Raw genomic sequence first — 23,970 nt, 5'->3', positions numbered from 1 at the left:
TAACCAATTGTTTAAAACCACCTAGCTAATAATTGCTTGCAATACTTGTTTGCTGTTTGTTTGTTAGTTAAAGTGGTTGAACAACTTTAATTTTGAGCAGTTTATGGTATATTTTAAAGTGTGTTTTTATTATCTTGTTGTGTTTTTTGGAGTTTAATTAAGCTAAAATCACTCTCAATTCTTCATAATGAGCAAAACCCAATTAATTAACCACCTAGATAATATTTGTTTGTTTGCTAGCTAATTTGCTAGCTAATTTGTTTGTTGGTTTGCTAATGAAGGTGGTAAAGGTGTTTAACCAGCTTAGATTTTGAGCAGTTTATAGTTGTTTTTGGGGTGTAGTTAAGCTAAAATCACTTTTATTTAAGTTTACCAGTTTATGGTTGTTTTTAAGCAAAAAAATTTAACCACCTAGCTAATGATTTTTTGTTTGCTAGCTAGTTAGTTAAGGTGGTTGACCAACTTTGATTTTGAGCAGTTTATAGTATGTTTTAAAGTGTGTTTTTATTATTTTGTTGTGTTTTCAGAGTTTATTTAAGCTACAATCACTCTCTGTTCTTCATAATTCCCCAAAAATAAACCACTCAGTTAATTGGGTAGTTTGTTTGTTAGCTAATTAAGGTGGTTAAGCTGTTTGAGCAGCTTAGATTGTAACCAGTTTATGGTTGTTTTTGGAGTGTACTTTTAGCTTGATAATAATGACCAATTCCCAATGAAATATGACATCTACAATTATTTTAAACCACCTAATTAATGCATATTTGTTGTGTGTTAGCATGTTTGCTTGTTTGCTACTTAGCTAACAGCTAATTAAGGTGGTTAAGCTGTTTATGGTTGTTTTTGGAGTGAATTCAAACTTACATCACTTTTGATTGTTAATAATGACCAATTCTCAATGAAATATGACATCTACAGTTATTTTAAACCACCTGCATATTGCATATTTGTTGTTTATCATGTTTGTTTGTTTGCTAACTAGCTAACAGCTAATTAAGGTGGTTAAGCTGGCTGACCAGCTTAGATTTTGAGCAGTTTATGGTTGTTTTTGGAGTGTGTTTAAGGTTTAATAACCAGTTTCCAATTGATAAACCATCTAGCTAATATTTGTGGTTTATGTCTTAGCTTGCTTGTTTGCTAGTCAGGATGGTTAATGTGCTTGAGCAGTTTATGGTTGTTTTTAGAGTGTGTTTAAGGTAAATATCTTCTTAATTTTTATTCTTAATAATAATTGGTCCCTTATTAATAAAACACATAGCTAATATTTGTTGTTTGTTAGCATTTTTGTTTGTTTGCTAACTAGCTAACAGCTAATTAAGGTGATTAAGCTGTTTATGGTTATTTTTGGAGTGAATTTAAACTTACATCACTCTTGGTTGCTAATAATGTCCAATTCCCAATTAAATATGACCTCTACATTTATTTAAAAACACCTAATTAACACATATTTGTTGTTTGTTAGCATGTTTTTTTGCTAGCTAACTAGCTAACAGCTAGGTAAGGTAGTTAAGGTGGTTAATCTGATTGACCAGCTTAGATTTTGACCAGTTTTTGGTTGTTTTTAGAGTGTTTTTAAGCTAAAATCACTCTCAATTCTTCATAATAAGCAATTCCCCAAAAATAAACCACTTAGTTAACTGGTTAGTTTGCTTGTATGAAACAAAAATATGAAATATCTACAAATATTTTAAACCACCTAATTAATGCGTATTTGTTGTTTGTTAGCATGTTTTTTTGTTTGCTAACTAGCTAACAGCTAATTATGGTGGTTAAGCTGGTTGAGCAGCTTAAATTTTGAGCAGTCTATGGTTGTTTTTGGAGTGAATTTAAACTTACATCACTCTTGGTTGTTAATAATGACCAATTCCCAATTAAATATGACCTCTACAATTATTTAAAACACTTAATTAATGCATATTTGTTGTTTGTTTTATGTGTTTGTTCTTACTAGCTAACTAGCTAACAGCTAGTTAAGGTAGTTAAGGTGGTTAAGCTGCTTGACCAGCTTAGAGTGTGTTTAAGGTAAATATCACACAATTGTTCATAATAAATTACTCTTGGTTGATAATAATGACCAATTCCCAATTAAATATGACCTCTACAGTTATTTAAAACCACCTAATTAATGCATTTTTGTTTTTTGTTAGCATGTTTGTTTGTTTGCTAACTAGCTAACAGCTAGTTAAGGTGGTTAAGCTGCTTGACCAACTTAGATTTGACCAGGTAATGGTTGTTTTTAGAGTGTGTTTAAGGTAAATATCACACAATTGATCATAATAAGCAGTTCCAAATTAATAAACCATATAGCTAATATTTGTGGTGTATGTCTTAGCTTGCTTGTTTGCTAGTCAGAATGGTTTACTGTGCTTGAGCAGTTTATGGTTGTTTTAGAGTGAATTTAAGGTAAATACCACTCTCAATTCTTAATAATAATCGGGTTCTTTTTAATAAAACACATAGCTAATATTTGTTGTTTGTTTGCTGGGTTGCTTGTTAGCTAGTCAAGCCAGATAAGGTGGTTAAGGTGGTTGACTAACTTAGATTGTGATCATTTCATGCTATGTTTTCAAGTTTATTTTCACTCATTAATAACCACCAGTTTGCAATGAATTATGATATATCGGCAATAATTTAAAATTTAGCATCAGTCTGGAGGAAGAGTGGCGAGGCACACAGTCCAAACTGCTCGAGGTCTAGTGTGAAGTTTCCATCAATCAGTGATGGTTTGGAGAGACATGTCTGTCATCTGCTGGTGTTGATCCACTGTGTTTTATTATCAAGTCTAAAGTCAGTGCAGTTTTGTTTTCCCACAAAATCCTACAGCACTTCATGCTTCCCTCTGCTACTGACAACTTTATAGAGATGTGGATTTCATTTTCCAGCAGGACTTGGCACACTGCCCACACTGCGTACCAAAAGGATCAATTGTTTAAGATGGTCATAATTTTTTTTTTGTTTTTTATTGTGATGTAAGTATCTTTCATAATTAAATGCAACATCTTATTAATATACAGCTTTGGAGAGCACTTCAGTTTCTGAATCAGTTTCTCTGATTTTGCTATTTATAGGCTTAAGTTTGAGTAAAATGAACATTGTTGTTTTATTCTATAAACTACAGACAACATTTCTCTATTCCAAATTCCAAATAAAAATACTGTCATTTAGAGCATTTATTTGCAGAAAATGAAAAATGGCTGAAATAACAAAAAGGATTCAGAGCTTTCAGACCTCAAATAATGCAAAGAAAACAAGTTCATATTCATAAAGTTTTTTTTTTAGAGTTTAGAAATCAATATTTGGTGGAATAACCCTGGTTGGTTTTTAATCACAGTTTTTTTTTCATTTATCTTGGTAACATGTTCTCCTCCACCAGTCTTACACACTGCTTTTGGATAACTTTATGCTGCTTTACTCCTGGTGCAAAAATTCAAGCAGTTCAGTTTGGTGGTTTGATGGTTTGTGATCATCCATCTTCCTCTTGATTATATTACAGAGGTTTTCAATTTGGAAAAATTAAAGAAACCCATCATTTTTAGAGCTGTATAAACTAAAATCTAATAGAATATTTTCAATGGAAGTCGATGCAAAAAGAGTTTATTTAAGGTCATTTTAGAGAAATTCTGACACTCTGTAAGGTAGAGTTTGAGTGTTCAATTGATGTACTAAACTAAAAATCTACATAGTTGGAGATGCTGTTTTTTCATTGGACAGTGCCGATTGGTTGTTTATCTGTTGTTTATCTGCGTCTTGGTGATCTGTCCTCTTCCCGTTTAGAGTTCTGTCCCTCAGGCATGCAGATTATGAGACTCTCGCTGCTGATCCGACACCTTCCTGCTCTCACACTCTCTGCTAGAGGATGATAGATGGCGTCAGGAATACTTGTAGACCCCCCCCCCCCCCCCCCCCCCCCGTCCCCCTTGTCCCTCCCGTTCCTCCACGTGATCCTTCAGCAGTATTTATTCAGGGAATATGTTCCTGCAGTCCGGCTGGATTTTTAACGCCCAGTCCTGCATCAGGTTCAAGTTCACTACTCACTCCTGCTTTAGTAATGGGGCACAGCCCGGTGAAGGTAATAAACCTGGACTACATGTAGTCTACAGGTCTGAGCTGATCATGGAGTAATCTCTGTGAAATTAACAGCTTTTAGTGGCTCACAATGTTGCCGGATTGGGTGATTTCATGCTAAATGTCGAGTTGTGTTGAAATTGACTGAAGGATCAAAACTACCAAGTGTTAAGAGTTTGGAAATTTAACTCTTTAGTATTTTATTTGTTTTAATTGTTTTATTTACACAGTTTACTGTATACAGTTAACAAACATCCCCTCCTCCCTTTCCATACCTATTGAACCAACTGGAAGTGATATTTTAAGATTATATTGTTTATATTCACAAAAAGTATTTAAACTTTCTATTAGGGCTGCACGATATTGGAAAAATTACACATTGTAAATGTTCTATTTCGGTGAGCTATATCAAGATATAAAACAATGCAGGGTCACCAGCCCCGCCCCGATCAAGAGCTGAGTCAGCACCGAGCTTAACTCAAAACGTGTGGAAAACAGCAAAATAACAGTAATCGTCCCTTTAATCAGGCATTTAAATTATTTTTTTTAAAAAGGTAAATTGGAGCGCTTTTCTTTGGGATTAAAAGTGTGAATTCAGCTGTAACTGGAAATATCTGCGCTGCAAAACTGTGCTGGACTGAGGTGCACAGCTTTTAACACGTGCTCACGTTTACAGGCACGTGCCCAACCATGTGGATGGAGGCCATTTGTGCGGTTACCTCGTGTTTACTCCTAAAACGCGCCCCCTCCCCTCACGCTCCCCCTCTTGTTCTTAGGCAGCAGCAGCCTGTCACTCACACAGACACAGAGACAGCACTGTGTATCTACTTCTTGCATCAAGAATCAAACCATTGCAAGATTTTTGATTTAATCGATTTAATCGCACGCCCTGCAATGTGACTATTGCACATGTGCACATCGCAAAGACTATGCTTAAAGGATATATAAAGGATCCTAGCCCGAGTTGACACTGATGATTTTGTACAGTATTTTATAAATAGAGATCTAATAGGGCTGGAACAGATGAGATAAATCAGCGCGTATGCCACCACACCAATTACAGGTCTTATCTATGTGAGGGTAAATCTTGGTAAATCTAACTCTACAATAATAGACTCTGTATATAACTTGGATTACCTTAAATTGTGCGCAAGATGCCGATATATGAACTTGAACTTTGTTTTTTAAGTAGAGCTGTCCTCATCAGGAGTTAAAATATACAGTTAAAAAAAAAAAGTAATTAGTAATACTATGGAAAAGTTGATTTATTTACATAATTACATTCAAAAACATACACTTTTGTAAATTATAGATTCAGGGCCCACAACTGAAAAGATTTCAAGTGTTTATTTTTTTATTTTTACATAATTACATAAATAATAAATTCAAATAATTTGAATACTATGGAGAAATCAGCCCAAATTTTGCAGGGCATGTATGTTTTAAACTGAGTGTCAAACAGTGATCATTTACTAAACTCAAAGCACCTGCACAGGGTTCCCCAGGTGTCGTTAATTTGCTTCAGTTTAGTTTAATTGTCTCAGTTCAGTTTATTGTGGAAACTTCACACTAGACCTCGAGCAGTTTGGACTGTGTGTCTCTCCACTCTTCCTCCAGACTCTGATCCCTTCATTTACTTTAAATGAAATGTAAAATTTACTGATGATCAGTGATGGTTTGGAGAGACATGTCTGATATCTGCTGGTGTTGATCCACTGTGTTTTATTAACGTTCCAGCAGGACTTGGCACACTGCCTTGTGTAACAGTATAAGTCACATGACAGCAAAGAAAAGGAAATTGGCTAAAAGTGAACTGTTATACAAGCTGTTCACTTAATACTTTACATTGTAAAATAATATAATTTTTTTTGTAAATTGAATATTTCCACTTTGTAGAGTAGTATCCTTTTGTTATAGTTTTTTTTTGGGCGCTTTCTGAGTTTATCCCACAGAAATTTCCCATTTAAAAAAAAAAAAAATTGAATAGAATGAAGAGTAGTGTGAGAGTGTGTGAGTAGTGTTTTTCACCTAAAACGCTATGTAGCGTGTTTATATCATGGATGAAACAATGAATAATTTTTTAGAAAAATTAAGATTAATCAATGGTCAGTGTTATTGAGATATCAGCTTTCATTTTCAATGTAGCTGAGCATTTACAAAAAACAGGAATTGACATGACGGTTAATAATTACATTTAATCATTTTAAAATAAAAAAAAAATTCTGAATAACACTGAATAAAAGACAAGTACATAATAAAAAAATAATAATAATGGTATAAAATACTACTAATATTAATAATAAAAAGTTAAGGTTTAATAGATAAAGCAGTTAAACTAAAAAAAGCTACAATAAAAAAAATAATAACAATAAATTAAAATAAGTAAAAACAAGTAATTATACAAGTCAATTAAAAATTGCATTAAAAAATGAACTAAAAGTAGCAGTAAAATAAGAAATAAAAGTTAAAAATAAATGAGAATAAATAAAACAGGTTGTAAGAGAATAACTAATAAGAAATAAAAGTTAAGAATAAGAATAATATTAGTAATTTTTATATTTTTTTGTTGTCCTATTAAGATATAATAGAATATTTACACTAATTTGAGGGGTGTACTTTTGTACTTAAGTGAGATGCTGTATGTATGACCTAATGAGCTGTACTCTGAGCTCTGAGTAGATATAGTGTGTGGGGGGGGGGGGGTATTAGTGGAATTTAGTGGATAACACCACCACCCTCACCATGGCAGACTGGGGTTTAGTTACCTGGCTGGACACGCCCACCGCTCCAGACCAATAGCGTTGTCTGTGTGAGAGTTCCAGCGCTGAGCTCTGCTACAGGTGTTTTATGATTCAGATTCAGATGCAGAGCTGCACTGAGGCACTGAAACTGGAGATACTGGCTGATCTGAGGAGACTATATAAGCTCATAAAATATACTTCAGATCGGCCACATGCTCTTTATATATCGTAAGAAATGTATATAGTTTAAATTATGCTGCTGTAATGTACAGTATTCCATTAATTTAAGGCCCTGACACAATAAACAACTCCCTAATTGCCAATTTAATTCAGATTATTTCATTTACATGATCAAATACCCATTTATAAAAGCTTAGTCGTAAAAATAAGATGATAAAATGCAATTAATCACAGAATACTCTGCTAATGAATGAATGAATGAATTAATTAAGCTGATTTAAACTGTGTCTGCTGTAGTTAGATCCCATTGTTCTGATTGGATAAAAAAAATAGTATCATACACAATAATATCATCCAAAAATTCTGACGCATTCAAAGTGAAACTTAACGTGAAGCACTGCTCTGTTATGCATGAGCACCGTTTAGAAAGTACAAACCGTGTCAGATATATAATCCTCTTATTATTCAGACATGATTTTTAAATAAAATCCATATGATATTGGGATATTCTTCTATTGTGATAAAGCAGTTGAAACTATTTACTGTATTTACTTCATAGTTGTTTTTTTGCATTTTATTTTTGTGGTAGATGTTTGTTGTTTCATGTTATATTTTTGATACACTTAATATTTTTGTCCTGTTACTATTTTATAAAAATATTTGTTTATATATATATATATATATATATATATATATATATATATATATATATATATATATACACTAAATGTTTGTAAAATTAGCTTAAAAAGTGTCAGTTTTATCATATTGCAAAGAATATTGTTATAAGAATACCCTGAAATATTGTGATAATATTTTACACACGTGTTTTTACTTTTATACACTACTTTTATACTTTTACACTGTTTTGTCTAAAATTATAATATTTGAACTATCGCAATATATCTTGAGGTGTCCTGTGTCCTGATGTATACTGTCTTATCATGTGATTTTTTTTTTTTTTCCTTTTAATAAACACTACCAGTCAAAAGTTTTAGAACGCCCCTATTGTTTAGTAAGCTGTTTTGTTATTTGATCATCTTATCAATGACTTTATTTCATTTCATTTTATTTATGTTAATTCAACCCAAATCCAGTCTTTTACACCATATGTGATACAGGGTTGTGGTTTGTGTGGCTGTGTAAATAGCAAGAAAAAACATGATAAATCTGATATTTTTTTAATATTTAATATTCCGATTTGGGTTACTTTGACTTCGATTTGTGGTATTAAACATAATATACTACATAATATGATTGAAGGCAATGCAACTTTACATAACATACTTTAAACATGCCTCATAAAGCACTCAGAGATGAATGGGAATAAAGCGAAGAGTCTGGATCAAAATTGAACCCATTGAACACTTTTAGAGAGATTTTAAAATTGCTGTTTGTAGAAGAAACCATTTAAATATGAAAGACCTGGAACTTTTTTTGCAGAACATTACATTGCTTATTATTTTAGAATAGATTTTAAAGTACTGTTATCAGTTTTTAAGACATTAAATTGATTTGGCACCATCATATATGTTATCATATATTACTCCTTATGATCCCAGTCGTTCCTTAAGATCTGGCACTTCCAGTCTGCTTAAAAATACCTAAAGTTAAGAATTTAGTTTTTATTCTCCAAAATAAAAAATGGAACAGCTTTCCAGTAGAGATCAGCCAAGCATCATCAATACACAGTATCAAAAAGCGATACTGATATTTTTATAAACTTAGTTTTAATAATTGAGCCATTTTGTATTATTATTATTTTTTTATTTTTTATGATTTATTTTAATATATCACAGTCACAAGCATTTTTAATTTTACTTTTATTAATGTATTTGCCCTTTTTGCAGGTTCACTATTTTTATTATTTTATGTTATTTTCTGTTGTCTTATCTTAATTGTTAATTTTACTTTTTACTGTTTTTTTTTTTTCCTTTTTTCTATTTTTTCTCTTTATTCTGATTACCTCTGTGTTTGTACATCACTTTGAGCTGCATTTTAATGTATAAACGGTTATTATTATATATTTTTTTCTTTAGTATAATTTTTTTTTCTAATACACACAAAGGAATTAAACGTGTATATAAAAAAACGTGCAATTGCAATTTTTTTTTTTGAGGAAAAACTTCATTTTCTGGTAAAATTACACAGATTTCCAACACATCACTCATCTGTACGTGTGCACCGTTCTGTGAAAAGTGACATTGTGTTCTATTTGCAGATCTCCGAGAAGCCCTTTCTCATGTATGGATGAAGACATGAGGCTCTGGTTGAGATGGACGGTGTTCCTGTGGGCAGTAAATGCCATTCCTGTTACTTTAGGCATGGCAGTAAACGAGAGAATAGGTATGTATACCAGCGCCATCTGGCCTAAACACTCACATACCTCTCAGACAGGCTTTAAAACCTGAGAAAACCTCATATTATTAAAGATAATATTCAAAATCTGCCTTCTACAGCCGGATAGCCGGATGCTCCTCAGATCTGCGCTGTGATTGGTTAATCCGGTGATGGATTCAGAGCGGTGGGTGGCCTCCACCCAACACCGGCGGTGTAAAGCTATCTGAGCTGTTGTTTGAGTTGCGTCATGTTGCTCCGGGTGCCAACTTTAGCTCATTTAGAACAACCTGAGAAAGCAGAGGAGCTCCCCTCACCCACAAACACACTTTCACCACTTTCACATCTATTAAACGTCTCTGAGGAAGACAGAAAGATGGAATTAATGTGGTATCCAGCAGATCTGTGTATAATAGAAATACATAAAGTTTCATATAGTTTAGTTTTCATCGATTTCCTTTAATTTTTTTCCAACACAAAATCTTTATTAAGCCATCATTATTTTGGGTATGTAACTCAAACATTCACACAAAGCAATCCAGACTGTTCTCATACAGAGTTCCCCAATGGTGGAACAAACTACCTTCCACTACCAGATCAGGAGAATCTCTCACTATCTTTAATAAACTCCTGAAGACAGAGCTCTTCAAAGAGCACTTACTCTCCTAACACCTCTAACTAACTACCTTCTACTACCAGATCAGGAGAATCTCTCACTATCTTTAATAAACTCCTGAAGACTGAGCTCTTCAAAGAGCACTTACTCTCCTAACACCTCTAACTAACTACCTTCTACTACCAGATCAGGAGAATCTCTCACTATCTTTAATAAACTCCTGAAGACAGAGCTCTTCAAAGAGCACTTACTCTCCTAACACCTCTAACTAACTACCTTCTACTACCAGATCAGGAGAATCTCTCACTATCTTTAATAAACTCCTGAAGACAGAGCTCTTCAAAGAGCACTTACTCTCCTAACACCTCTAACACACTAACTACTTCTAACCTCATTTCCTTCTTCCCCTCCTTCACTCCTCTATCCTATTATTCCCCTTTGACCTCCTTTTATCCCTATCCAAAGATGTTTTACCTTTAAACTTATTTTACTTCTGTACTTGACTATTGTAAGTCGCTTTGGACAAAAGCGCCCAAATGTAATGTAATGTAATGTAATGTAACTCAAAAGCTGAGGTACGTATTTAAATGCAGATTAAATGTATGAATTTTAACAATGTGTTTTTAAGAAGGTAGCATAGACACAGAGGCATCCACCCACTACAACTACACCGTACACAAACCAGAGTGATCACCATACCCCCATCAACACAATTTATTTATTTTTTAGTTTGCATGACTGTGCTTTTATATAGATTTGTGACTTATTGTAATGTATAATATAACACACTAAGGCTTTAAAAAATTAAGCTTTAATTAGTTAGGGATCGAACAATCCACTTTTTTCAGCTCCGATCAGATTCCAGTATAAAACTGCTGATACCGATACAAATACCGATACAAGTATTGATAAAAGGGCTCTTTTAGTTCATTATTGGTACTATGATTAAGATTATATAATGAGGATTAATATACAAAAGTGAATTTAATGTAAATGCATTTCAAAGTCGTTTATTTAACACACTTCATATACAAACACACAACAGTGTTCTTTCAAATTAAATATATATATATATATTTTTTATTAAATATTTAAAAAATGTTAAATATTAAATACAGGGCTCTAGACTCATTTCTTGCACTGGTTGTGCAGGAGGCTTTTATTTTGACATGTAACGTGGTGGATTAGCTGCCATGGAAAAGACATTAAAAAGACATACGCCAACAATTTTAACACTTTAACACGACTTACTGAACAAAACTCAATATTTAAAATAAACACTATTCATACGCACTATAAATGGACCTAAAATACTCAAATTCCAAGTGTTCAAATAGATATTCCTCAAAAGCTCTATTGCTCAAGTAAGACACAAGTTTCTTATCAATTTACAATGTTATTCTATATTAAATACTATATTTAATGAGATATAATTAGATAAATAGATAGATAGATATATAGATAGATATTAATATGTATATGTAACAAATATAGTTCTGTAAAGTGAATATGTGAATACCCAATTGTGGGTATATGTATAATATTAATATATTTAAACAGGGCTATAGTTTCTGCTCTTGAAGTTTTTTTGCACCTTGAATCCAGTGTTTAAGGGAGTTTTATCTCTTTTGCTAATTAAATGATTTTGTACAATTCTGGGCTCGTTTTGCACTAACATCTCAGTTTACCACAATTCCTTCTACGATAAATGAATAAAAAGGACGTGAAGAATTTACAAAGCAGAAATTGAATACATGCATAAATTTCACGTAGTTCACATTCTTTTACCACTTACAAATATGTAATATTGGATAGTTTAGAATGATTAGGGTCATTGTCCTGTTGCATGACCCACTAATCTAATTTTACCTTCAAACTAACTATTGCGAGTTCTAGAGGTTTTAATTACTTTTGCCACTTACAAATATATAATGTTGGATCATTTTCCTCAATAAATAAATGAGCAAATATAATATTTTTGACCTATTTATCTACGTTTAGGAAAGCCAGTGATGTTTTAGGTCATATTTATGCAGAAAATCTTTTGAGCACCACTGGAACAGTAAATAATACAGTTCATTAATACAGATGTATCTGGGGAAATATATTGTCCTAGGGGTTGTGGAGGTGAAATGGGTGCTAAACTAAATATAGCGAGCCGGGGTCAGGGTGGAAACGCTGAATTATGCATAAAGCAGAAGCAGCTGATTATAGAAAGCCTCGTCACCCTTAATTAACACGTGTTCAGAGCCGCAGTACTGGAATCCAGTATTCCCAGTAGGAGATGCGGTGTGGTAGAACATGACACGGACACCGTGACTCCGGCTGCATTAGTCTGAGGTCACCGGGACAAGAGTCACATGAGCAAATGTGAGAGCTGGACCAGTGCCAGCTGATTTATGTGCGGTGTGAATGCTCAGACGCTGAATAATCATTTAGCAACAGCTGGAACGGAGCTTTCATTACCAGCCTGCGGTTTCGGAGCTGATGGTTTCTGAAGGGATCTATCTGCACCAGTGCAGTGCTGTGCTCTCAGTTCTCCACACTCTTCGCACTTTACGGCCAGCTCTGTAACTCTCAGCTCTGTGACGTCAGCACCGTAATGTTAGACCCGTTCTCAGCTCAGTAACATCGGCTCAGATGTGGTAACGTCAACTTCGCTACACCTGCTCCACACTCAGCACTGTTCAGCACTCTTGTCTTTTCAATCTCAGCTCTGTAACTTCAGCTCCACAAACTCTACTATGTACTCTGGGCTTTGTATCATCAGCTCCGTGTCCACAGCTCCGTACTCTCAGCTCCGTACTCTCAGTTCTGTACTGTTAGCTCAACATTTTTAGCTCTGCAATGTCTGCTTCACCCTCTGGGCTTCATATCATCAGCTCTGTACAATCCTAGCTCCACAACCTCAGCTTCAAAACCTCAACTCAGCTCCGTACTCTCAGCTCCGTACTCCCAGTTCAGCAATTATAGTTTAGCAATCTTAGCTCTTCAAAGTCTGCTTCAAACTCTGTGCTTCATATCATCAGCTGTGTACGATTAGCTATGCGAAGTCAGCTCCATAACCTCAACTCCGCACGCTCAGCCTCATATAATCAGCTCCATACTCACAGTTCAACCGCCTCAACTCCACTCACTCCGCTTTGTATAATCAGCTCCGTACCCATAGCTCTGTACTCTCAGGTTTGCGCTCTCATCACCCATGGTGAAGTCATGGGTCCTGCATCGTTTAATATCACGAGATATATTGTCAAAAAAAGAATATTTGCAATGTAAAATCTTTACAATATCATCTTCGTAACCTCAGCATTGTTTACAGTGTAGCATGTTTGCAGTAATGCTTGCAATGGTTAAAATGTTGATTTATACCTACATTTTTAGTATTAAAACACAAAATAATGGCATGTATCACTTTTTTCTTCAGATCATTCATGTCCTCCGTTGAAGCTGGAGGAGAAGTGGTACAGCAACACGAACGGCAGTCAGGAGTTTACAGGTAGAATGCTGATATGTAAAAATCTGTCAGTGTGAAAAACGTCATGTTTGATATGTGAAGCTCTTTATTGTTCCTGAACACAGATGTTCCTCAGAGAGGAACTGACAGCTGGGTTAATTCACGTTTGTAGTAATAAAGCTGTTTATCATGTATAGCCCTGTTTATTTGACGTATTTTGTATGTCTAGTTTGTTAGGTATTTTATTTACGGTATATGTTTGATTCTATTGGATCTAAATTGGCTCCAAATTGTACTTGCTATTGATACTATTAAGTACAAATAAGTTTATTTTTTCCAATACTGCACTAACTCTTTGTGAATTTGGGGTTGTATTGGTATATCCAAGGGTAAATGTATATATTTGGCACTATGCACCATGCAGCTTGATTTAGGGCAGTATGTGTGTATGTATGTCTTTGCTATCATAACGATGGGAAAAGTACACCATGTGTTGTTAAAATGCTTAAAAGGCATGTATTAATTCTCTTAATCGATCATTGGTGTGGTTTATTTTGGGCATAATGTGAAATAAACCAATCAGAGTGTCACTTGCTCATCATTCCCTTTAAGAACCAGGTGAATTTTCACATATTTAAACCCACTTTATTAAATTAACAGCTTAAATAGGACAGTAAATCTATTGAAACTGATAAAATAAACAAAAATTAGCTTATATTCATGGTTTTTAAAGTAGTATAGCCAATGTTGACTATGCATATTTTCTTTATTTGTTCTGCAGGATTTGATTTGGCGGAAAAGTTTCTTCTCCGTAAAGGAACGGTGACGGACGACCGGCCTCTCTTCAGACTGGGCAGTAAACCCCTCATCAAATCCACCGAGTGAGTTCTCATTATATACTGTGTATAATATATGTGTAGATTGATTTTGCTATTCATAGGTTTAAGTTTGAGTAAAATAAACATTGATGTTTTATTCTATAAACTACAGACAACATTTCTCCCAAATTCTAAATAAAAATATTCTCATTTAGAGCATTTATTTACAGAAAATGAGAAATGTCTGAAATAACAAAACAGATACAGAGCTTTCAGACCTCAAATAATGCAAAGAAAACAAGTTCATATTCATAAAGTTTTAAGAGTTCAGAAATAATCAATATTTGGTGGAATAACCCTGGTTTTTAATCACAGTTTTTTTTTCATGCATCATGTTCTCCTCCACCAGTCTTACACACTGCTTTTGGATAACTTTATGCTGCTTTACTCCTGGTGCAAAAATTCAAGCAGTTCAGTTTGGTGGTTTGATGGTTTGTGATCATCCATCTTCCTCTTGATTATATTCCAGAGGTTTTTAATTTGGTAAAATCAAAGAATGTATATGCTTTCTGCTGATGGAATGGGTGCTAATCAAAGAATTGAACACAACTTCTCATTCATAGTTTTTATGTTTTTTTCCCCAACGTTGTAAATTAATACAAAACTGTGACGCAATTACGTGCTCTTATCTGGGCGGGTCCTGATGAGTGCCAGTTTCAGCATCATTGTGTTTTTGCTGATCTTTGCTGTGACTTCTCTTGAGGATCCTTCCAAATTTCTTGAAATTCTTCTTTTCAAACTGAAAGACCTTTAATTTTCTTTACTTATTTGAGTAGTATTTCTCATAATCTGAATTAGAACATTACTCAAACAGAGCTATTCACTGTATACCTGTAACTCTACCTCTTCACTACTTTACTTTAACTGATGCTCTCAAACACTTTATTAAGAGACAAGAAATTCAAGTAATTAACTCTTGATGAGTTCAGCACAGCTGTTAACTGAAAGCCTGAATTCCAGGTGACTCTACCTCATAAAGCTGACTGAGAAAATCCAGCAGAGATGCAAAACTGTTCATCTAAACAAGAAATATAAAATATATTCATTTTTTTTTAAGACATTTTTATTTGTAAAATAATTCCATGTGTTTTTTTGTTTCGTATTGTGGGTGGGTTTAGTATTAATCTACGATGCAGAACATTTTAAAATCTGGTAACAGGCACATCCTTCTCCACTAGTCTGAGGTTACTCTTTAGGATTAAGGAATTAAGATTAAGTGGTATATGAGGGAAACTGAGAACATGGGTTGTTCTGGATCAGTCAGGAACTCTAGTCTCGTATCAGGTGAAGCGTTCACTCCAGAGCGTTGGGAGTGTTGGAAGCGTGTCAGGCTGAAGATCGGGTTTCCGCGCTGCAAACCGATAGTTTCTCCGGCTGTAGGTCATCCCCGTAGTTCAGCTGATCTCCGGAAGAACCGGACGGCGGTCGGGATGACACCGGGCGATCCGGAGAGCTGGTGCTTGCTCGGTTGGCGAGGGCTAATGAGGGTAAACCGTGAGGAACGAAGGTGCCGTTTCATTAGAACCACTCAGCTCCTCTCCGGCGTAAAATTGATGATGCTTTTCTCAAAAAGCTTTCCTATGAAATTCAGTATAACTCAGTATAACTCACACACTCTTCAAACTGAAGGTCTCAGAAAGGAGGCTTGGAATGCTGGAGACGTCCACTCTTGGTTTCCTGAAAAATCCCTTGGTTTATGTTCACACAGACGATAAAAACGCATGTTCAACGACCAAAAATTATCATTTTTGATCTTTGACACTTCAGATATTTTTTTTTTCCTGATCTGGTCACGACTGTAAAAACGACTGTATAGAAATGTGGTGTCTGCAGAGCAGAGCTGGGCAGGTCCAGGCGGTTGCTAAGGCCTTGCCCGAGCGTTCGGTGTTGGTGTAAACCCATTAGTCCGGTTCTGGTTTCTTTTTCCATTAGCTGTGATGCTAAATCAGGAGCAGGAGGAAGTGCACAGTGTCTCCTAATAATTATCAGTGTCAGATGCTGTCGTCGGATGTGTCCGGTCTCACATTCCTGCCTTGATTTCACTCTGTTAGCGATTAGCTACAATGCTACACAACAAACACATCTCCAGACATTAAATCTGTTATTTAAGAAAACTTAAAGATTTATAATAAAGTTTTAGGCACTAAAGCAAATTACACTAATTAATTTATCTCAGCAATATGAATGTTTTTACCTTAGAAAAGCAACACATATGATTTGAAGAGATGCAAACCGTCACTGTCCAATGAAAAACAGCAACTTTACAGGAGAAAGAATAAATCTTGAAAACTTTCAATGGAAGTCAATGTAAAAAGAGTTTATTTCAGGTCATTTTTAAGTGTTGTTATTGGTCCGTTCATCAAGAAATTTTAGTACAGTGTAAGGAACAGTTTGTCTGTTCAAATTATGTAGCAAACTAAAAATCGACAAAAATGGAGAAGTGTTTTTTTTTTATTGGACAGCGACGAAATAAACATAAATACAGTAAAATGATGAATTGATGATGAATTCTCTCACCCAGCATGTATATAACGATATGTTCAGTTCCGTCAGCAGCTCACCTGATTTACCACATTTACCACCAAAATTGACCAAACCAGGGGTTGATTAATATGATTAGAACTAGAAATAGTAACTCTATTAAACTCAGATGAGGAGGAAAGATTAGGAGATGTTTTAAGGAAAACAGGGCTGTAAAAGCTGCACTGCTTTTTGTAAAATTGCTGTTTGTATTAATATTCTCATAGGTGTCTTAAACTTTTGCACAGTACTGTATATGAAGGAATACATCATTCAAACCTTCACACTAGACCTCGAGCAGTTTGGACTGTGTGTCTCTCCACTCTTCCTCCAGACTCTGATCCCTTCATTTACTTTAAATAAAATGTAAAATGTACTGATGATCAGTGATGGTTTGGAGAGTCATGTCTGTCATCTGCTGGTGTTGATCCACTGTGTTTTATTATCAAGTCTAAAGTCAGTGCAGTTTTGTTTTCCCACAAAATCTTACAGCACTTCATATCTTACAGCTTCACTCTGCTGATGACAACTTTTATAGAGATGTAGATTTCATTTTCCAGCAGGACTTGGCACACTGCCCACAGTTGCCCAATTGGTCTTATACAGTATAATATTCTAATATTCTAACACTGATTTTTCTGTGGGTTTTCATTGGCTGTAAGCTTCAAAATCATCAACAATACTGAAATAAAGTAACTTTTCATTGATATTCTAATTTTTTGAGATGCACTAGTGTTAATAGTTGTTAGCGTCAGTTTGTTTGGTCTGCAGATCATTTGTTCATTTGTTTGGGTTTATTCTACATGTGTCTTGGGATGTTGTTGGTGTCCAATTACTCATAGTGTGCTGTATTGTTTATCTGATATTTTAATGGTGGTGGAGGATCGGCTCGTTAGCTGTCAGCAGCTCAGTCAATAACACACTATAGCACACTATAGCACACTATAGCACACTATAGCACACTATAGCACACTATAGCACACTATAACACACTATAGCACACTATAACACACTATAACACACGGGTCTGAGAAACATTACCGGGATTAAATAAGACTTACATTATATTCACTCATTCACCCTCCACTGCTGCTGCTGTTCATATAGAAACCTGCTGCCTTATTTATTATAGGGATGAGCGATATGATTCTAGAATTTTTTAAATTAATTTTAGTAGTGTACTACTTCAGCAAAACAAATATTTTTAGTATAAATTTAAACATTTCATACATTATTCAGTAGAAGAAAATAATTAAAGTGTAGTAATGGGGCGCCGAGCGCTGCCACTATGAGCGGGAGGTCGCCGGTTCAAGCCCCAGTTCATGCAGCCTTTCCATCAGCTGCTGCTGCCGGCGCTCAGAGGGAGCAGAATTGGCCCTGCTCCCTCCGGGTGGGTAGATGGCGCTCTCTCCCTACATGATTCCTAGGGTGATGTCCGCAGCACAGGGCATCTGTGAGCTGATGTATCAGAACCGAGTCGCTGCACTCTCTCTCTAACTCAAACTCTCTCTGTACTTCACTGTAGCTCTCTCTCTGTCTCTCTCTCTCTCTCTCTCTCTATCTATTGCTCTCTTACTCTATCCCCATCTCTTAATCTTGTTTCTATTTCTCTACCTCATCTCTCTCTCTATCTCTCTCTCTCTCTCAGTTCTCTCTCACTCTCTCTATCTCTCTATTTCTTTTTCTCTTCGCCACTTTTTTAAAAATATATTCTTTACCCTAATCTTTTTATACCTCATGTTCTTTCTCTACTTCACTCTTACTTTCTCTTTCACTCCTTTTTCTTTCTCTTTCTTTATCTCTCTCATTTTTTTTTTTTCTTTCTCTACCTCTCTCTTTTTCTCTCTTTTCCTTTTGTCTACCTCACTCTTTTTCTGTCTTTCTCTACTGCATGCTTTCTTTCTGTATCTCTCTCTCTCTGTATCTATCTCTCTCTCTTTCTCAGTTCTCTCTCTCTCTCTCTGTCTCTCTCTCTCTCTCTATCGCTCTCTATCCCCATCTCTTAAACTTGTTTCTATTTCTCTACCTCATCTCTCTCTCTATCTCTCTCTCTCTCTCTCAGTTCTCTCTCACTCTCTATCTCTCTCTTACTCTCTCTCTGTGTCTCACTTTCTCTTTCTCTTCGTCACTTTTTATATATTCTTTAGCCTAATCTTTTTCTACCTCATGTTCTTTCTTTACCTCACTCTTACTTTCTCTTTCTGTCTTTCTCTACTGTATGCTTTCTTTCTGTATCTCTCTCTCTCTCTCTCTCTCTCTCTCTCTCTCAGTTCTCTCTCTCTCTCTCTCTCTCTCAGTTCTCTCTCTCTCTCAGTTCTCTCTCTCTCTCTCTCTCTCTCAGTTCTCTCTCTCTGTATCTCTCTCCCTCTCTGTCTCTCTCTCTCTCTCTCTCTCAGTTCTCTCTCTCTCTCTCTCTCTCTCAGTTCTCTCTCTCTGTATCTCTCTCCCTCTCTGTCTCTCTCTCTCTCTCTCTCTCTCTCTGTGTGACAGGTGATGTTGGTAGTCAGCTGGTGGGGATGGTGGGCGTGCGAGCAGTACTCTGAGCTGCAGTTCTCTCTCTCTCTCTCTTTACTGAGGGTTTGGGTTTCGGGTGGACGGGATCGTGTTCGACCGGCTCGACTCTGATTGATCCGGTTACATGGAAAAGGCCGGTCGGAGCCGCCGGATCAGGTTCCGGTGATTTTACTGTAGCTCCAGCTCGGCGTGGGGGCGGGCAAATCTCTGCCCTGTGCTCAACACCCTGCAAACATTAAAATAACATTCAAATAAAAATTAATCCTTAGAATATTAAAATCACAGTTTTTAAATACAATTATAGTTCAGCAATATTCTTGTGCCGAACTTAAAATCATGCTTCTATCTAATGGTGCTTTTAAACATTAGCCCTAGCTCTATTCTATATTCTTTAATTTTTATCTTTTTAAACTAAGAATAAAACTAAAATTTACTAAATGCCATTTACCCATCATATCTTATTTTGCTGGTTTTTACTCTAACATAATGTAAATTTGCCAGTTTTACTTTCCATTGTATCAGAACTTATCCTGTGCAACAGAGGAAACTCTCTCTCTTCCTTTCTTGGGGCGGTCCTGATGAGTGCCAGTTTCATCATTGTAACATTACTCCAATATTCACTATTCACTGTATACCTGTAACTCTACCTCTTCACTACTTTACTTTAACTGATGCTCTCAAACACTTTATTAAGAGACAAGAAATTCAAGTAATTAACTCTTGATAAGTTCAGCACAGCTGTTAACTGAGATCCTGTGGGTGGAGAGTCTGAAGAAGCAGTGAAGGAAGTGGTGTGTTTGTTTTGCTGCTGAGTGGCTTCCTTTAGAATGGTATTTGGCACCTTTAAGGTGTGAATGGTCTCACTGCTGCTCAGGTGTTTTGCAGCTGCTCTTTGTAATGGTTGGTTGGTGGATTGGTAGATTGCATTGGTGGATTTGTTGATTGGTTGGTTAGTTGGTTGGTGGGTTGGTTTATGGGTTGGTTGGTGGATTGATTGGTTGTTGGGTTGATTTTCTTGGTTGGATTGGTTTGGTTGGTTGGTTGGTTACTGGGTTTATGGCTGGGTGGGTTGGTTTGGTGGGTTGGTTGGTTATTGGGTTGATGGCTGGGTGGGTTGGTGCTTTGGTGGATGGGTTGGTTGGTGGGTTAGTGGTTGAGATCTCAAAAAAAAAGTTTTTTATTTTTATTTTAGAGGAATGTAATATTGCTGTGCTTGGCTACACTATGCCTTTTGGCCTTTGCAGTAACATCTTAAATAAATAATCCAATAGGGATCTCAAGGTTTTTTCTTCTTATCCAAACAAATCCCACCAATCCACTGCCTCTGGTAGTGGTGAGCCATATTGTATAGTTTGATTGGCTTGGTTGGTGGGTGGGTTGATTTGCTTGTTTGGTGTCGGTTGGTGGGTTGGTTTATATGCTTGGTTGGTGTGTTGGTTTATATGCTTGGTTGGTGTTGGTTGGTGGATTGGTTGATGGGTTAGTTGGTTGGTGGGTTATTAGAAGGGTTGGTCGGTGGATTTGTTGGTTGGTTGGTATGTGGTTTGGTTGGTTGGTTAGTTGGTTGGTGGATTGATGTGGGTTGATTTGCTTGGTTGGTTAGTTAGTTAGTGGATAGGTGGGTGGGTTGTTTGGTTGTTGAGTGTGTTGGTTGTTGGATTGGTTGATGGGTGAATTGGTAGGTTGGTGGGTTGGTGGATTGGTTGTTTGGTTTGGTTGGTTGGTTGTTGGTCTATATAATGAGTTTCACATTTTGAACTGAATTACTGAAATAAAGTAGCTTTTCAATGGTGCTCAAATTTTTTGAGATGCACTAGTAGGTTGGTCTACGATCTCAATCTATCAGGGTTATATTCCTTCCTTCCAGACAAATCCCACCAATCGGGTCACAGGGTCAGAATCCTAGTTAAGGTTGAGGTTTTGTAAGGGAGTTCAAATCGAGAATATGCGAATATGAGCGTACGCTTGTCCTGAATTCACTGCCGGTCTAACAGATGTACGATACCTGTGCTGGATTGTGCAGGTTTGTGCTTTAAGCCCTGGGGTTATTCTTTTATTTTCACCCTTCCCTCGCTCCGCCTCTCCGTCGCCGCGGCAGCAGCGTTTGATCTTGCCGGGTTTAAAGTCAGCGCATGTATCATTTTAATAATGCTGCGCTGCTGCTGCTGCTTCCCTGCGGCCGCCGAGCAGCGACGTATAGCTCCCACAGAATAGAGGATGATGTATTAGAGCGGAAACTCATTTCCAGCCTGTCTCTCTCTCTCTCTCTCTCTCTTTCTCTCTTTTCCTCCCTCGCTCGCTCGTCCTCTCTCTCTCTCTTTCTCCTTCATAGACTTCACAGATTAGATTTTCCCATTGTTAGTTTTGCTGATTGTGGGTTTATTGTGTTTCGCTTCTTCACTTACGGCTGTAAAAGCGTTTTTCCTTCTTTATAAAACTCCCAAACCCCCTGATCTAACGTTCCAGGCAATTATGCAAATGTCCTACCGTCCTACCAAAGGCGCCAAAGGTGTTCCTCAACCTCGGCTGGAGCGACGGACGGACGAATAGAGGGATGGGGGGAGGGAGGAAGTGCAGGTTATTCAGTCCGTTCAGTCCACAGAACACTGTGCACTGTGCATTGTGATTCATTTAAAAGTGTAATTTGATTCTTCTTTCAGGATTTAATTACTCGCTACAGGTTTTACAGATGTTAGCGTTAGCCGTTAGCGATGCACTGTAGCTGCATGATAGGGAAAATATGAATTTTCTATTCATTTAGCACGAATACATACTGTAGGAACTGTGTGAGACAAGCGAAATAATCCAGTTTTAAAGGTAACGTCCAGTATAGGGGTGGGCGATATGGCCCTTAAATAATATCATGGATATTTATTGGTATTTTCATGATCACGATACTTTTGGTAATGTGACAAAAAAACTATAGGATTTCAGCTCTTGCTCATGAATATTTATACATGCAAACAAACAGAACTGCGACACTAGGAGACAGCTAGACAAACAACAGTTAGAAACGTTTTAAAATAGACATTTTTACACTAATAACAGTATTTACAATGTTTATATATTACTTTACAACATGTGTAATAATGCCCTGCTAAGTGCATTTCAGCCACTGACCTAGTCTTAGAGTCTCTTTAAAACGCCAAATCCACCGGAGATCCTATTTAAAGCTATAGTTACTTACACACTTACAGAGGTGGGTTTTAAACATACACCTATCTATCTCAATTGTACTTGGCTGCTGATGTTTTTCCTCCATAGACTAATTCGAACCATTTGTTCCTTAGCTCTGAATTACTGGGTAAAGTATATATAAATAACACTGATGTGTTATTCGCACAAATAACGTAGGAATGAACTGCATGCTCTTCCTAGCACTGTTATTTAGCTCCTATCTGAGGAGACTTAAAAGACGTTTCTGTGTCTGTTAGCTGTAATTTACTTGTGGTGCATGTAAAATATAGTATATGGAAGGATATATATATGAGGGATGGGAGGATGGAAGGGAAGTTAATAAAATCATAAAATCAATATATATATATATATAGTATAGGTCCTCCCAATGTTCCTGAAGAAAGCAGAAAGGTTATATACTATACTAGAATAACAGGCCCGTCATTAGGCATGATGCTAATAGTTTATATTAATTATAATACTTTTCTATAGTGAGTAGATGAGCTGTGTATTTGTGTGCATTTGCACATCTGTTTCAGCACCAATGGTTGCACTGATATTTTCCATTGAAAAAAAACTGACCCCTAATATACTGTATATGTTTAGTGTACTGCAGTCATATATATATATATTTATTACAAAGTCCGGCTGATTGGATTTATAGGGTTATTGATTTTTTTGATGTCTGTGTGGAATGAAATACACGCTTAATATTAAGGTATGGATTGGCAACACACCAAGTCATTATGTGGAGAAGAATAACTCAGCAATTCATTGTTGTAAAAGGCGATATGTTATTTTTCGTTAATGCTTTGCTTTCCCTCAGGCTCAATAATGCAGTTCGTAAGCATTCAGGGAACAGAAAGACTGTAATAATGCAGTATTGTTCTTTTTTTTTTTTGGTAACACTTCCTATGAACCCTGTATTCATAATGCCTTATGAATGCATTTATAATGCATTATGACACAACAAAATACCTTATAGTGCATGTAATAAGCCTGTATAATTGCTCATAAGTACTTACAGCGACATTCATAACACAGTATAAACTTAATAAAAGTATAAGGGTTTATAAAGAAACAGCTTATAATGCCTTATAATATCTGTTTATAAGTACATTGTACAATGTAGTGTTGCAATGCACTATTAACACAGATTTGGTATATTCTGGTATAATGCATTAGTGTTTTTATATGCTTTTTAAGCGTGACGTAAATTTTATTATGCCTCACTGTAATGTCTTATAGAGCATTATGAGTGCTCTTTACTGGCTTAAAGAGAAGTGTGTTTTAAACGTGTTTTTAAACAAGTAAATGTTATGATGTCTCATTGTAGGCATTGAAAAACACACTTTACTTAAAGCCAGTAAAGAGCACTCATAATGCTTTATAAGACATAATTACAGTGAGGCATAATAAGATTTATTTCACGTTTAAAATGCATATGAAAACTATTTTCACTTAAAGTCAGTAATTACTGTATATAAGGCT

At 35.9% G+C, this 23,970-nt stretch overlaps 1 protein-coding gene across 4 annotated transcripts in view; it reads left to right on the top strand.

The window, feature by feature from the left end:
- LOC103037411 (collagen alpha-1(XIX) chain) overlaps positions 1-23,970 on the top strand; it is a 199,858-nt gene that overhangs the window by 809 nt on the left and 175,079 nt on the right. For all 4 annotated transcript variants that reach the window (XM_049472167.1, XM_049472166.1, XM_049472164.1 and 1 more), the window contains exons 2-4: positions 9,205-9,329; positions 13,361-13,432; positions 14,172-14,271. In XM_049472167.1, the coding sequence (XP_049328124.1) occupies positions 9,205-9,329; positions 13,361-13,432; positions 14,172-14,271 (297 nt within the window). The remainder of the gene's footprint in view (positions 1-9,204; positions 9,330-13,360; positions 13,433-14,171; positions 14,272-23,970) is intronic.

The sequence above is a fragment of the Astyanax mexicanus genome, chromosome 25 (genome assembly GCF_023375975.1).
Source record: "Astyanax mexicanus isolate ESR-SI-001 chromosome 25, AstMex3_surface, whole genome shotgun sequence".
Classification (NCBI taxonomy): domain Eukaryota; kingdom Metazoa; phylum Chordata; class Actinopteri; order Characiformes; family Acestrorhamphidae; genus Astyanax; species Astyanax mexicanus.
Note: the sequence above shows the minus strand (reverse complement) of the source record. Positions and strands in the feature narration are given on the sequence as shown.